Raw genomic sequence first — 18742 nt, forward strand, 5'->3', positions numbered from 1 at the left:
CACCTCTCTCATTCCTCTCAATCCTTTCTCTTTCATCTCTCTCACTCCAACCTTTTCTATATCATCTCTACTGTAGCCCCAATTAAAAAAAAAAAAAATCAGAGACACTGGCTGTTAAGCAATTTCTTACAAAAAAATGATTTTATAATGAGTTTTCCTTTTACAATTTTTGTCTTATCTGATGTTATCTAATTTTTACAAGCATAATGACATATGAAAGAATTGGTAATTCGCCTGGAAAAAAATCAGAAACACTCGCTATTAAACAATTTTTTACAAAAAATGATTTTATAATGAGTTTTCATTTTATAATTTTTGTCTTATCTAATTTTCACAAACATAATGACATCAGAAGGAATTGGTAATTGGCCTGAAGGTTTTTTAAGAGATGACGATTCAACATCTGCAGATGATGAAATTAAATTAGAGAGGTTAGTGAAGATGATGAAATTGAAGAGATCTTGAATGAACCTTTGTCTGAAGGCGAATATGCCAATGACTCAACTCTTTACAAAGGTAAATAGGTGAGTAAAGGTTTGAGGTTTCTTTTTTTTTTTTTAGAATGAAAATTATTTAAATATCCTTGACTTTAAAACTTAAAATTATTTAAATATCCTTGACTTTAAAACGTAGAATCCATAATATATGAGGGTATTTTCGTCTACTATAATCTGGTACACATTGTTAAAACGTATCAACTGAGAAAAACAGGCGTACACACGTTAACAAACCCATATATATATATATATATATATATATATATATATATATATATATATATATATATATATATATATATTATACAGGTGTAATCATTTATCATAAAAGTTTAAAATATTGGAATATAATGAGAAATATCACACTTCTTGTATATTAAAAAAAAATGGTGCATGGTTTTCCTGAAAATAGTATTTATTTTTAATTTAAAATTTACCAAAATAAGTAAGTTTAAAAAAATATATCAGAATGAATCAATTATGGTGGAAAACACGAGTATACCTTTGAATACATTATTTCTTAAAATTTAGTGAAAAAGCCATATATGAAAACAGGATTTTTTTTTTTAAAAAAAAAAAATCATGCACGATTTACATTGCTCTGATATTGTTCATATTTTTCTCTACTTTTATTTATTTAGATTTTGTTGTGTATCTCTATTAAATTCACGCATAACAGTTTGAAAGTATGATTTTTTTAACAAAAGCAAAAGGAAAGATGTGAAAGTAAGTTTGAGCCCTATAAAAAATATTAAAAGACCAAGTCAGACTGATATGTGCACGTACGACTTTTTCATTAAATTTAAAGGGTAAATATAAACAATATATAGTTATATATTAAAGAAAAATTTCATAATTTTGAAATTTTATTCCTACGCATCTTGTCTATTTTAGTAATTAAAAAAAAAATACCATTTTTATAAAAAGAACGTAAGAAATGAGCCATTGTATTCTTACCAACAGTGATGGACAGTCATGACTAACAATATTTGTGGATACAGCAAGATTATGTTCTCTTGGTTTTAATAACAAATATGCAATTTTGCTCTTAATATGACAACAAAAAGATTTTGAGATGTTGGCATTAAATAGCTCGAGTGATTAAACCACTGTGATAATGACTTCACTTACTAACTTTTAAGGGAATAATTAATTTTTCACGCCATATGCAAACTCTAGTGTATAAGCTTGTCGGACTTTTCAAAAATGAGTACTGCACTTAGTTTTAGGTGTTTATTGATTCATATCCATTTTGATGAATCTGATTACCCATACCAAAAGCAATTACGCTGTTTAAAATTCCTTTTTGTTATGATTATATAGTTAAAAGTCTTATCTCGATTAAAAATAAAGTCAATTCAGTATACATAAGTGAATATAAACTTTATTTTTTAAATAGGTTTTGTTACTGTCTAAACAATTATCATGTTAAATCTTAAGTTCAATTTTATTATCACTGATCAAATTTTTCATTGAGAGATAGTTTATTAGAGAGACTTATTGAAAGATTATATATATAATATATAAATACCATTTTGAATCCAAAATCATGAGTTTATAGATTTTTCATTTTATATAATTTTGTCATTTCGGTTTGATGTAAGACTTAAATTCACAATTTTTTTCCCAAACACTTTATTCCTTCTTATATCTCTCCTTCAAATTTGCAATATCCTCCACCAATAAATTCATTTGCTAATCCTTGGTTGAGAGTCTCCATAACCACTCTAACACTAAAGTGTAAAGACAATAAATATTGTAATGATTGGATCATATGTTATATCTCATTAATAGTGTCTATTTAGAGTATTTACATGTGCTTTCATCGTTCATGATGGTAGGTTTCATAAGTGTGTCTTAGAGTTTTCTAAATAGCCATTAGTTACCTTAATCCTCTCTTAGCCATCATTGATTTGTTTTAATAGAACAACATTGCCTATATGGGAATCCGATATTATACTATCCTATGTTGATTTTAGAGTCAAGGTCATCTCGTCCTTGGCATCCTTTATGTGAGCAATATTAATCAGCATGAACTCTATTAATTAGTTTAGATATTAGGATGTTAGATATTAAGGATAAATTCATTCACTTTTTTTTCTGTATTTTTTGTTCGTATTAGTAAGTTTCACTCTCTTATTTTTTTCATGTTTTATTCAAAATTTTGTATCCTTAACTAAATTTTAATTGTTTGAGAAATAAATTAAAATATAGGAAGTTTGAAATTTCTGTTAACCTTTTAAAGTTTCTATTGATGCTAAATTTCTCATTTTAACATAAGGCACAAAAAAATATGTAAGAACCTCTGGAAAATATATACTAAGGACGTTATGAGTAAATGTTATGTGTAGAAGAGACAAAGTAAACGTTTAGGTGTAGATGATGGAGAGTAAATGATTTGTATAAATGAGTTATAGAATAGACTATCTAAGTGGAAACTTAATTATTTTATTATTCAAACCAGAGTTATGAAAAGAGAAAAACAAAGTGATCGAGTTCTATTTTATAAATATTACCTTTGTATAACATATTTATGTTTTCTTCCTCTCGATTTTCTCTACATTTATGACTAAGTTGTTCATTCATTTGAAAACCGAAGAGTATCACAAGTAAGTCTTTTGAATAATTCAATTTTGTTTAGAAATTGAATGAATGATAATTATTTGATAATTGATGAAAAAATTGACTGTTAATGAACTGGAGAATCAATATTGTTCTTTAATTCTTTTATTCTCATTCTTTGTAACATTATGTACAAAACCCTCCTTTTAATTTACTATTCTTTTCAAGTTATGCTTCTGCAGTCACCTTCAAAATCTGATTTATTGACATTGTAATTAAATTCGTTGACAGCCAACTTTGGATTAACTAACTTGTTGACATTTTATGAATTAGACAATCAAGGACCTCGCACTCGACTATCTATTCTTGTATTACACACGATACTGCAAATGACAGCGATGAAACACATTTATACATTTAGAAAGATTGCACATATTTGTTAAGCAAAGTCTCTCTTTGTGGTGATGATCTTATAGATAGATATTAAAAAAAAATGTATGTCTTTTGAAACTTTATTATAAGGACTCATGATAGAATAGGTTGTTCAAGATATTTGTGTCTTATGGATGTTGGAAGTCTCACATCGACTAAAAATAAGACCAAATTATAATATATAATATATAAGTGAGATGCAAACCTCATCTTACAAGCTGGTTTTGTGGGATTGAGTTAGAAACTCATTTTCTAATATGGTATTAGAGTCATGATTAGAGTCTATCCTAGTGATATCTATTCTTTCTTGGGCATTTCTATTTTCACCCGATGTTGGACCGCTATTGATGAAATTTTAGTAATATAGAAATCATATATAAAAAAATTTAGAGATAATGAAAATCAGACTAAAAACAATTAAAACAAGATCATTTTCATTTACTAATTGGTTTGATGCACTTACCAAACCAAACATGTAATGTACAACAACCAAGGCTTCAACACTCACTCTCATCATCACTCAAATTCAATGACAAGCAAGCAACCGTTTTGAATTTATTGACAGTGGCAAAGCTTGACTTCATCACTATGGAAAGAAGAGAAGGAAAACTGACCCCAAAACCCAAAGAGGAAAAACAAAGGGATTGCAAAGCTTGCATTTTTTTTTCTTGCTAGAGGAGGCATGTATGGAAAACTGAATAGCTGTTGATACAGAAAAGAAAGAGTACAAATTGTGCAAGTAAACTGCTGAATTTTACAAAGAGAAACACCAAAACACATTGTTTAACACACTCTTATAAATACATTCCTTATTATTGATAGGATTCTTTTGCAAAATCACAAAATTGTAAGTCTCACTTTATATATAACGAGTTTTACTTGTAAATTTGTATTTTTGAGTAAAACTTAACCAATAATAGAAAATGTTTTATAAAGAGTATGTTAAAAAGTGTGTTGTTAACACTCCTCGAATATGTTACAAATGTCTCCAAGGCCTTTGTGCAAGCCTTACACATTCACTGTGCCTATGACAATCCACAAGATGGTCAATTGTCAATCCTGCAGCTTGCATAAAAGAATAAACAATCACAGGACCCAAAAATTGGAAGCCACGCTTTATTAAGTCCTTACTGATCGTATCTGCTTTTGAAGTCCTTAAAGGGACATCTCTTGGATATTTGAATCTGTTAATCACTGGTTTGTGGTTTACATAACCCCATATATAGCAGCTGAATGATCCACATTCCCTCACAATCTGTGGGGTAAAACATGATTAAGTCAACAACTAACATAGCCATATTGATCAAGTCACACAAAAAATTTGATCTACATCAGATTAGTGATTTTGTTCTTACCGTCATTATGCATTTTGCATTGTCTACTATGCACCTTACTCTGCAATCGGGTAACAGAATTTCTTTGTTTGATGCTATTGCCATGATTTCTTTCTCCTCCATTTTAGCCACAGTAATAGGATCAAATCCAGCAAAAACTTGTCTGTGTCATCATGCATAACATTTTATAGATATATTAATGAATTACAGACCAAGCAACATGAATACAAATGGAAATTTTCCTCACACAATATTACCTAAGAATTTTCTTTCTTTTTAGAATTTCTGTCCAGTTGTAATCTATCAGCAATCCTGACAATGTAAGAAGTTCGAACAATTTTCTGTTTCATGAATCAAACCGGAGTTAGATCATGCTTATGATCGTTGTCTCAATACTAGAGCTTATTATAATGGTGTATATCGTACAGAAATGTTACTTACTTGTCATCATAGGCTGGGACCCCCCAACACTCATCGTGAAATTCTATGTAAGCCTTATCTGTGCAAGTATTATATATCAATTCTGAGTCTAATTTTTCTTAGTGAAGAATATCATCAAAAGTCAAATCGTATACTACTAGAAATAGAAATGTGACACTTTTCTTTGGTTTTATATTGAGTAACATCTGTTTGCAATGGAAAAGAAATTGACCATACCACAGTTTTTTGTGATCCAATTGCATCTTCTGAATTCAGCAGGTTCAGCAGCATGTGAAGTTTGTTGTTGGTGAGGAGTATTAGTAACTGCTGGTTCTCTTCTTGGATCACGAGGTGAAATCAAATTCAATGCAAATTGAAAATTGTCATCTGCTAGATTCAAAGAATCCGTTAGGGAAGAAGAGTCATCTGAGTTTTGTGACAATGATGATGATAAGGAGGATATGGAAGAAGTTGAAGAGCTTCTCTGTAGTCTAATAGGGTACACTTTGTTGAGTTGCTTGGGGAAAAAGATTTGGCTCAATTTTCGTGACTCTTGAGAACTAGTTTTTTTCTCCATAGCATGCCTTCTTACATAGACATACTTACTGGGAAAGACGAGGAAAAGTCTATAGTTATAAATGGGAATGATGGTACTCATAACAGTGAGAGATTCAAAAGGAGATGGTTGGTGAAATGTGAGTTTCAAGTTTTTGAAATGTTTGGGCTTCTTAGATTTTAAGAAATATTTAAGCCTATATTATTGAAGAACATCATAACCACTAACTTATTGTATCTAAAGATATTAATATTTTCAAAAGGGTTTTCTTTGTTTGCTCTAAATGATACCATAGAGAGGTTAACTAGTTGAAAGGTAATGAGTCTCGTAATCAAAAGACAGAGCAGTCACAGTAGTTGTGGAGTTTGTCTCAGAGCAATTCATTCTTAACTCTTACTCATAATAGGCCTTTTAAGTCTGATACATACTTGTTGCCAATAAAGACAGAGATATGTCATCCTTTTTCTAATTTTACTAAAAACAAATATAGGGTTCTTTAAACAAATTGGCGCAAGAGACGAAGCGAGTGCGTTTGACATGTTCGATCCTTGACCAGAATGTGTGTTGTACTAACTCCTTTAGCAACATATCATTCACATTTTATCACGGCATTTTCAAGTCGTTTATCTTTTTGTCATCTTCGTGCCTTCAGTTATTTATGAATTAATTCAATATATTGTTAATACTTGAAGTTTCACATTCAATATTAAGGTTTTAACTTTGCTTTTCTGAGCATTTTTGGCGTTCCTGTTTTCATTTCCAAGTTTACCATTTTCAATTTTCTTTCAAACTCAACGCAAATTCCCAACCTTCTCAGTGAGAAGTAAATTTGAATGAACAAAAATGACAATATTTTTTTGACTAACCTAAGTTGACCTCTATACTATATTAGTTAAGAGAAGAAAACTTAGCTTTTGTTTGATCAAGTTTGTGTGATCAAGCTTGCATTATCACTTTTCTACCTTTTTTTTTTTTCAAGCTAAATATAAATATAACACCAGATAAACTTTTTTACCTAAATATGAAATATCATATTTTAGCTTTAAAGTGCAACTCATCCTCGTTATAGCTACCATGTATGTCGCTATATTCTCAAATACTATCATGCCAACATTAGAATAATAACTCATCTTTTCTAATAAAAAAAAATTTCATAAGAAAATTTTTATTTGAATGAATTTTTTTAAAGGGAAAAGTTGTTGAAAGTTCACTATAGATACTCCCAAAAATATTTGTTAGTCACTTCAATACGCTTAAAAACTAAGTTAAAGAATCTCTGTTCCGGTATAGGGCCGAGATCCAAACCTACACAATTTATCCTTGATCAATCTGCTGTCCAAGTTCTTCCACGTGCTCCTGTGCTCCAGACGTCCGGAGGGTACCTGCCAAAGGCACTCCAATGCTTAAGTCAGTTTTACAATCCGATCGGGTATCTTAGCTCAGAATTAAATGCGCAATAAATGACTCTGCCTACCTGTGACCTTTGACTCGTATTTATAGTGGTGGACATGGGCCTGGTATTAAGGTTACCTTAATTAAGGCCCAATTATGGCCCAACCACCTAAAACATGTGATTACACAAATCATTCTGAACTTACCTTAATCCTGATGACTGCGACCGTCCGGCCTCTCTGCCAGCCGACCGCCTTACCCCTTAATCGTACCCTACAGGTAAATCCTGTAACTGACCGTCCGGCTATGGTGTCACCGGGCAGTGGTTCTTAGCTGTCAGTAATGGCGGAAAGTGGAATGACATGAAAGCTGAGCTGTGGTATTAATTGCTGGATCTGTTTGGGTTGTTCTTTTGCCACCGCCGACTTTCCTTCACCGGATGGCAATGCCCGCTCGGACCTCGCCCTTGTTGTTCTCACGCCTGGACCTTTGATGAACCGCCCGTCCGATGGTAACTTTGACCGGGCGGTGGTCCCTAGTACAATCTCTATATTACTTTCACAATACTTCTTAATAAAAATTTAAAAACAATTTTTAGTATATGATTCCTAAGACCAAAGGAAGGTCAACTAAGTGAGAAAATCTATCTTTCCTAAATATCACAAATACCTAAGACAATATAAATCAATCATAAGAATATAAAATTCAGTAAAGACTAAAAGAAAAGCAAGGAAACTAGTTGAATCCTAAGTGAAAGTGTAACTGACACTTGAGAACCTCTCTTAACACACTTTCACCCTACACGAATTAAGCTATTACAAACTTGAGCTAATATAGGGATTGCACCACTACATTTGTCCACGTTAAAGCAAAATGACAAATAGAACACAAGAAAGAAAAATTACAAAGTTATGTGATAACAAAAATAAAAAACACAAACAAATACAAGTTCGGATTGCATTGTAATTGTAACATTCCATTTGTTGACCCTCAAACGGATATCGAAATTCATCAATGAATTTGAAAATTTGTTTAAGGAGTCAATAGATATCGAAATTCGTCAACAAATTTCGAAATTCGATGACCTCTCAATGAATTTCGAAATCTGTTAATGAAATTTTATATCTGTTGAAGGGTTCCACGAATTTCGATATCCTTTTATTGAGAGTACAGGGTTTCATTACTGTTAAAAGGATAGTAATATGTTTTCTTTTTGTTTGGTTTACTTGTTAGTTTTAGTGTTTCCCTTGTTTCCCAAGGAGCTCTATAAATAGAGCTTCCCCCGTTTCATTTTGTAACAGATAAAAACAGTGAAAGTTTCACTTTACAAAAATAAGAAAAGATAGAGTTTTTCTTACGTGTCTCATTACCCTCATCAAGATTCTTTTATTCCTCTCTTGCAACTGACGTGTCCCAAAGGTGGTAGAACACCTTGCTCAGCTTCCTCCTTCATCGCGCTGTAGAACCTTGAGGTGTCTTTCATCCTTCTCACGAAAACTCTCTGTTACGTCTGCCAGCGTAATTGCATCAGAGATATTTTTATCTCTTTCTCGCGCCAAACATAGGTTGGGCCGTTTTCTTAAGTGCACAGTGTTGGATCATATTTTAATACATTTGTTGCTACATTCATAACTAGGAGGAGCTCCTACTACACATCACCACCGCGGATGACCATCGAACTACCTTGTTGCACCACAAAACTCTTCCACAAAGTTCCTGTACCTCCAAACAAGCACACCACCATGCACAAACAAGCACACCATCATGCACAGAGAAGGAGAAAGAAGAAAAGAAATGAAAGCAAAGTGATTTTGGTGATGAGGTGTGAGATTACATAAATAATAGAGACTACTTCAAATGATGTGGTTGAAAGTTAGAGAAACGGTTGAAAAGTAAATTTTATTTAACTACCACGATTTAAATTTTTTTTCCAAGAACAAATTGGAATGGAGAGGTGCAAGAGAAATATGTGGTGGTCTAAGAAGAAACCCTCGTCCTCATGTGACAGGAAGATCATAACGTGTATAACCACTTGATATTCTGAACATGCAATCCAATAATAAAACGGTGCCAATTGGAATTGGGATAATAATCACGTACTTTTTGGGTTTAGTCCAACCATCCTTTGAGCAATAAAAGAACAAATTCAATTTGTAAGAAATTAAATTGCATTCTGTGTTCGTTGAAAACGAATTCCTTTCTTGTAGAACTCATGTGCACGGGACATGACTTCCGTTGGTGAAGTTGTGCTCCCATACAATACTTAGCTAATTTTCATAATATTTTTCAAATTTATTCAAAACATAATTTGCCTTGCATCAAATTATGCTCTCCAAAGATGAGTTTTAGGAGACATTCATTTTATTAGTGTATGAAAATTCAGTTAAAAATAATTTAAAGGTAAAATATTTTATAAAAATTACATAGTAAAAAGGAAACAAAATTAAACTAGAATTTTTATATATAATATATAATAATTTCAAGCTATTATAACTTAAAGGATAAAATGTTCTGAATAACATATTATTTAAATTTGATTCATAATAAATTTATAAAAACTACCATGATAAATATACTCTATGACATGAAATAAAAGTTATGCTTGAAAAGACATAGGTCAAGTCAACAAGTTAATAACACCGACCTGTCGTCCACATTAAAAAAAAAAAAGGATAATAAACTCTTATACTATTTTTAACATCATATACGTTATACGTTTTATTTTATTATTGATTCAAAATAATTTTAAAATAAATAATAATAATTATAAATATTAAAAGAAAGAATATACTGGTAGGAAAATGATATTTTAATATCATTTTTTGACATTATTTTGACATTGCACACGTGTCAAAATGTGATTGAACGATTTAAATTAAAAAAGTTGAAGTAGGAGTATATTTGGAAGAAAAAAACCAAAGTTTATTTTTTTAATTTGAAATCGTCCAACCACATTTTGACACGTGTGCAGTGTCAAAATGATGTCAAAAAATGGTGTTAAAATGTTATTTTTCTATACTAATATGATATGGTGATTACACATTGATATTTGATACCAATACTTAATTTTAAGTAAAATAGTATTTTATGATCATTGAAGATTTGTTGACACATTAAATTTTTTAGGTTCATTTAATACTATTTTTTATTTATTTTTTACTCTCTTTCTTTTTTAAAAAATATTACACTTTTATAACTATTTATTTTATCTCTGCATTCTATCTCAAATAAATATAAAAGTAACTCATGGTTCCATTAAATAATAGGAAAATGATACTTTGACAAACGAGATTTGACAAATTTTTGACACCCACTACGTGTCAGCGTGTCATTGGTTCAACATTTTGAAAAAGAAAAAAATTTTAAATGACGTGGACGGTTGTGGGCAGGGGCAGAAATTGGTTCAGCGTCCAGTTCCCAAATTCAGATTCATTTGAAGGATTTTGAGAAGGAAACCTAGAGAGAGAACGAAACCCTCACGAAACCCTCCCAGCCCCGTCAGTCGTCCCCCTTGCCACCGTCCACCGGAGGTCCACCCACAGCGGCGCCGACGATCATCTTCTCCGGTCTTCCCACTGACCACCTTGGCGGCTCTTCACGCCGGTCATTCTTCCCGCAACGTACCCTCACGAAACCCTCCCAACCATGAGTCGTTCCCCTTGCCACCGTCCATCGGAGGTCCACCCACAGCTGCGCCAGTGATCATTGCAGGATGTTACAATTCTTCTTCGCTTTCCAAACAAGAGGTTATATTGATATTTTCTTTTATTACCTCTTTATTTATATTATTGCTTAGTTTCCTTTAAATTTTTTTTTTCATTTGTAGGTGCACTGTTGTTCTGGCTTATAAAATATAATTGAGGAAAAAGAGATATAATGATTCAGGATCTTATCCAAAGCATTTGTTGGTACTTATAAGATAAAATATATTTGGTATTCTTATTCATAACATTTGCCAGATGATAAGGTTCTCACCTATCCAAAATCAAATCTAGATTCAGTTGTAAATATTATTTTAGAAGTAGAATTTATATCAATGTTTTTGTGACTAGGAAATTAAGTTGAGTCTGGCTTGCCTGAAGATGCCATTTCCATCTTCAGTAATTTTTCCATAAATAGTACTAATAATTTTTAGCACATCATGCTCTTGCTGTTTAATAGTAGATATTTTTCTNAATCAACTTGTTTTCAAATTTTGATGGTGACAGGTTTTACCAATATTCCCAAGGCTTGTTGGTCTTCCATTGGAAAAGTTTCAAAGAGCACTTGCTCACAAGTAAAAGAAAAAATGAATGTGAAGTTGTAGAAAAGTTGAGTGAGAGAGTATGAATCTAGTTTGGGAGATTTGACACATTATACTTACGTGCTACATTTTGAATTATCCTCTTTGGTTGGATACTATTTGGTACCACATGGAGATAGCAATACAAAAGTTTATGTAATGTATTTTTAATTAATTTTTTACTTTATTTCTTTTATGCTCTCATGGTGTTCCTTTTCTTTTAGGGCGAAGCCCTTCAAGTTCTTTAATTTTGTCCAAAACAAAACATTGAATTTCTCTTTCAATTTTAAACTCGAAATTATATTCACAAATTATATTCACTAGTTCAGTCTTTTAATTCTTGAAACTTTTATTGATTATATAATCATGTAGATCTTAAATATTTGAACATAAATATGAATAAATATTTAAATTGATTCTTAAAAGATANATAAAAAGTGTTTAATNAAAAATTTGNTAAATAAGTTGTTGAAATTTCACAAGTTTGTCTTTTTTATGTAAATCATAATAGAAATTTAATTGAACTAAAAAAAGNATTTATACCATTATTTTACTTAATAATCAATGTCATTTTAACATATAACCCTTGTGTGCAAAAACTTTGCCTGAACTTCCCACTTATTTGGCCTTTGCTCNCAGTGTTGTTTCTGCACAATGAGTTTTATAAAGAATGGTTCATTGGTCATGGAGTTCAACATAATTGTGATATTCAATGTCTGAACACCACTTGTATGTCCAATAAATCTTAAAAAAAAATTGGTTCACTTAAAAATCAATGTCATTTTCATAGTTGATCCCTGTGTGCAAAAACTTCTCCTGAACTCTCCATTTATTCGGCCTTTGCTCCTAAGGTTGTTTCTGTAAAATGAGTTTTATAAATAATGGTTCCTCGGCCATGAAGTTCAATATAAATGTGATAATCAATGCCTGAAAATCACTTGTATGTCCAATAAGTCTTAACAAAAATTGGTTCACTTAAAAATAATGTCATTCTCACACTCGACCCCTGTGTGNAGAAACTTTACNTGAACTCTCCACTTATTTGGTCTTTGCTCCCAAGGTTGTTTCTACAAAAATGAGTTTTACAAANAATGGTTCCTTGGTCATGGAGTTTGATATAAATGTGATAATCAATGCCCGAAAATCACTTGTATGTCCAATAATTCTTAAAAAAAGAAATTGGTTCACCTAAAAATCAATGTCATTTTCACAGTTAACCCCTCTGTGCAGTAANTTTGCCTGAACTCCCCACTTATTTGGCCTTTGCTCCCGGTGTTATTTCTGCACAATGAGTTTTATAAAGAATGGTTCTTTGGCCATGAGGTTTGGTATAAATGTGATANTCAATGCTTGAACACCACTTGTATGTTCAATAAATCTTAAAAAAAATTGGTCCACTTAAAAATCAATATCATTTTCATAGTTGACCTCTGTGTGCAGAAACTTTGCCTGAACTCCCCACTTATTTGTCTTTGCTCCCANTGTTGTTTCTGCACAATGAGTTTTACAAAGAATATTTCCTTGAGGATGAAGTTCGATATAAATGTCATAATCAATACATGAACATCACTTGTATCTCTAATACATCTTTAAAAAAATTGGCATGAATAAATTTGTAAATGTTTTTAATGAATATTCAACGAAGTATGAATAAATTTTTGATATTGCGAATCAGATCGGAAGTAATATTATTCACTTAATCCTTTTTCACGATAATGGAATATGATTTCGTATATCTGTGAAAGAAAAAAAGATGTTCAAACCTTCATAACCAATCACAAAATAATATAATAATTGATGAATAATGAATACTCATACATTGATAAGAATTTTTGTCCACGTATATTACTCCGAAGACAACAACTGCTCTGTGAAATAAGTATTTACATCAAATATGCCTATTTTCTAAGGTAAAAAAATCACTAATCTTCTAATTATGAATCTTGAATATGTCTCTTTTAGGNTTCAATGTTATTAGACTCCCTCCCGACTGGATGAATGAGATCCCTTATCATCTGAGTTCCTGATACAGAAAATCACCATATTACTACATATATTTCTTAGCTGAAAAATGAATAACAAACCTTGTAAGTGATACTGAAATAGCATCAAGTTCCCAAAGTTCTAATGACAACATATTATATACCTCCTAAATACAATGTATCCATAACAAAAATAATTCAAGTTTAATATGAAGTTTAACACATTAGAATTAAAAAAAGGCTGTTGAAGAGTTACATGTGAAAATAGGCCTTCTTGGTACCAAACAATATTTAAAGACTCAGACTTTATTATTGTTTTATGTGTTTCATCCGGAAGCACATAAGCATTAAAAAATTAACAAGATCGGTCATTAATATGTAACTAGTATTTGAGAGCATNATTTCAAATTTCCTATTTTCTTTTAGTTTAAATCTAGAAAAATTTTAAAATATCAAAGTTTACTTGTATATGATATCTTTTTAATTGATTTACAGTTAACACTATAATTACATAAAAGTTATAAACTCTAAAATAATGTTAAAACANTATAAAGTGTTTTTTTAATAATTTGATCCAACTACAAATCATAAACATTAAAGTGGTACCTTATGATGTTTAGAAAATGAGCCTTCCNCANTTTCGAGTTTTGAAACGTCCCACGGTCGTTCTACTCGTCCCCTGCAATACAAATTTCATTTGAAATTTGCATATCTTAACCAAAGCTATATTTTCCTTTCTCCTCAGTCCCCAAAGGATCAAAAGCACCTCTAAGGTATTTCTTCTTCTCTAGGTCTTTCTCCATGCTTCTTTGGTGCTCCACAAAGGAAATAACAAGGAATTCAATTACCAGAATGGTGGGTAGTGTGCCCCATGGAACTGGGTTGCCAAGGTAGGTGGCTTGGCTACCAGGAACTGTAGCCCATTCCTGAACCTTTACCTAGTTTCCTATAAGCAGAGGTTTATGGTAGTTAGGTAGTGCTTAATAAGCATGCAAAATAAATTATGCAGTCAATCAGTCAAGTTAGCAAACATAATGTTTTGAAATTAAATGAAAGTATAAGCGCATGTATTATTTACTCATTTAGTTATATATATCCTCACTTGAGTGAACTACTTGTAAAATCATTTAGGATAGTAAGCAATTATACAAGACTNAATGCATGTTNTGGTAGTATAACACATCGATTAGTCCTGTGAGAGATTCTATTTCCATGAGGATTATGGCCCAATTTTCCTGCAGAAAAATCTGTTACTCATTGTTCCACANGTGGACGGAGAATCCAANAAGAAAAATATAATAAACGTTAAGAATAAGAAAAGGGGAATGAAAATATTCACGTATGTGTGAGATTTTATACAAATCCTAATCATTGTTATATTTCCTCGTGTCTAAAGCTATATATATCAATGAAACTCAAAATCACAAGTATTTGTNATTTATATTCTAAAATTTTGTTTCAAGAACAAATTCAGGACCAAATAACATATTAGATAACATTTGTAAAGGACAACATCAAATCAAATTGATCCAATTACTTAGCATTGTATGTAAAGATTGACAGAGACAAGTACGAATGTCGCTGACTTTCAATCGGGATAAAAGAACCTTTCTGAAAGACAAACAATCTTAGCATGGCTATATCAAACAGGAAAACTTCAAAAACAATACATCCTCTAACAAAATATAAATATGCCTATCTAAAAAATTAAAAAATTATTTTAAACCGGTCAGTGTACATCCTTATAACTATAAGAGGTCATTTGCTTCAAAGGAAGAGAAGCAAAAATAATAGGACCCCCACTCTCAAACAACATAGGAAGGGATTCTTCCACATTTCACCTCTAACAACAAAACATTCACATTAGTCTACATACTTTTGGTAACATAGAGTTAATAGTTCATTAAAGGAAGAACATATGGCATTACCTGATGCTTAGTAAGCCTCTTGCGAATATCCCTGGTCTTCTTGGGGCGGAGATCAAGGGGAAAGTACTTTTTGTTCTTGTAGGCATCCATCAACGCGACCTTTTGCTTATGAGAAATCACAGTTAAAACCTAGGCAATCGACAACCTCACCACTTTTCTGCAACCCTAAATTTAAAATTAAAAAAAACATAAACATAAAACACCTCACATGTCAAAAGTACAAAAGTAAATGACAAACGACCCAACGGAGAAAGACATGAAATTTTACATCTTGAAGAGCTTGTTAGGGGTACCTCCGATGACCTTAGCAACGCTAAATAAACTCTAAAAAAATCATAATAAGATCCATACAACACAATCTCCTAAATGGTAAAAAAAATTTAAAAATAACTCAAACGCACCAAACAATAACAAAGATTGGCCAAAGGAACGGCGGAACCTTCAAAAACCACGTCAATAGTGGTTTCAGCGTTCATTGATACTTCGAAACAGCGGAGCGACGACGGTGGAAACGACACGACTGACGTTGGAAGAGACGTGAAGAATGACCGGCGGCGCCGCCTCTTGGTGGACCTCCGGTGGCCGTTGAACGGCGAACGACGGTGGAGTCGTCAAGAGGGTTTGGTCGTTGATCGGTGGCCGTTGCACGGAACGCCGGCAAAAGGACATGGCAGCAAGAGCGACCCGTCACGGTGATCGGTGGCCGTTGCGGGAAGAATGACCGGCGTGAAGAGCCGCCAAGGTGGTCGGTGGGAAGATCGGAGAAGATGATCGTCGGCGCCGCTGTGGGTGGACCTCCGGTGGACGGTGGCAAGGGGGACGACTGACGGGGCTGGGAGGGTTTCGTGAGGGTTTCGTTCTCTCTCTAGGTTTCTTTCTCAAAATCCTTCAAATGAATCTGAATTTGGAAACTAGACGCTGAACCAATTTCTGCCCCTGCCCGCAACCGTCCACGTCATTTAAATTTTTTTTTTTTTTCAAAATGTTGAACCAATGACATGCTGACACATAGTAGGTGTCAAAATTTTGTCAAATCTTGTTTGTGAAAGTATCATTTTCCTAAATAATAATGTCAAAATATTTATTTCCTGAATTATTTAGAAGAAGTTGGTGAAGTCAAAAAGCTTTATCCCCATTACTCTTCTTCCACACATCTTCTCCTTGGACTGTTGAAATCTAAGAGCATGTCGAAACCTCACATCCTCGTATTTCCATACCCAGCGCAGGGTCACATTCTTCCACTCCTCGACCTCACTCGTCACCTGGCCCTCGCAGGCATAACAATCACCATCATTATCACTCCCAAAAACCTTCCCATTCTCAACTCTCTCCTATCCTCCCATCCAAACAACATCCAAACCCTCGTCCTCCCATTCCCGCCGCACCCCGAAATCCCCGCCGCTGTAGAACATATTCGTGAGATCGGCAACACCGGAAACTACCCCTTCATCAATGCCCTCTCCAAACTCCAACCCCAAATAATCCACTGGTTCACCACACACCCTAAGCCTCCTGCAGCCCTCATCCACGATTTCTTCCTCGGCTGGACTCACCAACTCGCCGCCCAACTCAACATCCCCAGGATCTCGTTTTACTGCGTCGCTGCCTTCTTCACCACCGTCTTCACGCGCTGCTGGCACAATTCAAACATACTGACTAACAATAGCGACATTCTCTTTCATGGAATTCCCGGACAGCCGTCGTTTAAGCGGGGCCACCTTCCTTCAGTGTTCCTCCGCTACAGGGAATCAGAGCCGGACTCGGAGTTCGTTAAGGAGAGTTTTCTTTCCAACGATGCTGCATGGGCCTGCGTCTTCGACACGTTCCGCAGGCTGGAGAGTCCCTATTTGGACCACATCCGGGCCGAGCTCGGCCATTTGCGGGTCTACGCGGTTGGGCCCCTGGGCTCTAAACGGTCCGAAAATTATTCAAGCACGGGATCCCATGTTCTAGATTGGCTCGATGCGTTTGAGGAAGAGGGTTCGGTGTTGTACGTGTGTTTCGGGAGTCAGAAGTTGTTAAAGAACAAACAAATGGAAGCGTTAGCGATGGGGTTGGAGAGATCCCAAACGAGATTCGTTTGGGTTGCACCGACGCCAAACAAGGAACAAATGGAACGGGGTTACGGGTTGGTTCCGGATGGATTTGTCGATCGGGTTTCGGGTCGAGGAATAGTGGTTACGGGTTGGGCCCCACAGGTGGCGATACTGAGCCACCGGGTTGTGGGGGGATTTGTGAGCCACTGCGGGTGGAACTCGGTAATGGAGGCAATGGTGAGTGGGGTTGTTATTATAGGGTGGCCGATGGAGGCGGATCAATTTTTGAACGCGAGGCTGTTGGTGGAGGAAACAGGGGTGGCGGTTCGACTGTGTGAGGGGGCGGATTCTGTGCCCGATCCAAATGAGTTGAGTAGGGTTGTGAAGAGGGTTATGAGTGGGGAGAGTCCCGAAAAGCGAAGAGCGAAGTTAATGAGAGAGGAAAGTGTTAGGGCTGTGAGTGAAGGTGGAGATTCTTCCATGGAAGTGGATCAGCTCGTTGAAGCGCTGCTGCAGCTTGGGGAAAACAAGGATCATGAAATCAAATTGTAGAGTGTTACACGAGTGATTGAAAACATTTAAACAGCTTTTGTAGTTTAAGAAATTGAATAAGAAGAATGCATATGTTTTGCTTTATTTTTGGAGTTTATTTACATAACATTTTTGTTCTTACTGGGCTTGACTTTTGTATATGCTCGTGGCAAGTTCCTATAATAGTTTTGTTGGTACCATTGGATTTGACAAGAAAAAACTATCTTCAGAAAATTTTCTCACTTTTAAAAATTTATGTATGTATAAAAAAAGTAAGAGAATAGGAATTTGTGTATTAATAAGAGAGTAACATAGTTAAAACTAGATAAATATTTCTTGGAATATATTTTTTATTGTAGAAAATTTTCTGATTTGTGTATGTACAAGAGAGTAGAAGATAATTAAGAAGTGAGTTTCATTCATGGTACTTCCTTTATCTAAGTCTCTTTTGTTTAATATACATATCTCAAAATGGGTCATTCAGCTTATCCACAACAAATTGGTCATTTAGTAAGCCAATTCAGTCTGACTCATTCATTGATGAGTCAGAAAAATTCGAACCCATCCTTACTAGAGCTGTCAAAACGGGTAAGCCGGCTCGACCCGGCCCGACCCGGCCCACCATGGGTTGGTCACTTAGTGAGCCAACCCAACCCGGCTCATTTATTAGCGAGCCAGAAAAAATTGAACTCGACCCGACCCACCATGGGTTGGTGGGTAAACGAGTTGGCTCACTAGCCCATTTAATTACATTTTTTTAAAATGAAAAAAATACAAACTTTCTCTAATT

At 33.8% G+C, this 18742-nt stretch overlaps 2 protein-coding genes across 2 annotated transcripts; one reads left to right on the forward strand and one right to left on the reverse strand.

Annotated features, from left to right (window-relative positions):
- Positions 1-3908: 3908 nt before the first annotated feature.
- Positions 3909-5853, reverse strand: LOC106779852 (DNA-3-methyladenine glycosylase 1). Its single transcript, XM_014668062.2, has 5 exons — positions 5483-5853; positions 5267-5324; positions 5083-5166; positions 4847-4988; positions 3909-4746 (listed from the first exon to the last, which is right to left on the reverse strand). Exons 1-5 carry the CDS (start codon positions 5820-5822, stop codon positions 4468-4470), a joined length of 903 nt encoding a protein of 300 aa, XP_014523548.1. The 5' UTR covers positions 5823-5853; the 3' UTR covers positions 3909-4467.
- Positions 5854-15632: 9779 nt separating this feature from the next.
- On the forward strand, positions 15633-18057 carry LOC106779841 (UDP-glycosyltransferase 89A2). Its single transcript, XM_022776741.1, has one exon. The coding sequence runs from the start codon at positions 16570-16572 to the stop codon at positions 17971-17973; it is 1404 nt and encodes a 467-aa protein (XP_022632462.1). The 5' UTR covers positions 15633-16569; the 3' UTR covers positions 17974-18057.
- Positions 18058-18742: the final 685 nt, after the last annotated feature.

The sequence above is a fragment of the Vigna radiata genome, unplaced genomic scaffold (genome assembly GCF_000741045.1).
Source record: "Vigna radiata var. radiata cultivar VC1973A unplaced genomic scaffold, Vradiata_ver6 scaffold_169, whole genome shotgun sequence".
Taxonomy (NCBI): Eukaryota; Viridiplantae; Streptophyta; class Magnoliopsida; order Fabales; family Fabaceae; genus Vigna; species Vigna radiata.

What these genes read in the sequence shown, in the direction of transcription:
- LOC106779841 (XM_022776741.1), top strand. Translation starts at nt 16,570, where the DNA reads ATGTCGAAACCTCACATCCTCGTATTTCCATACCCAGCGCAGGGTCAC.
- LOC106779852 (XM_014668062.2), bottom strand. Translation starts at nt 5,822, where the DNA reads ATGGAGAAAAAAACTAGTTCTCAAGAGTCACGAAAATTGAGCCAAATC. An exon ending in TTGGATCACAAAAAACTGTG is followed by an intron (nt 5,325 to 5,482) that starts GTATGGTCAATT and finishes ATACTTGCACAG; the next exon opens with ATAAGGCTTACATAGAATTT. An exon ending in AAAAGAAAGAAAATTCTTAG is followed by an intron (nt 4,989 to 5,082) that starts GTAATATTGTGT and finishes ATGATGACACAG; the next exon opens with ACAAGTTTTTGCTGGATTTG.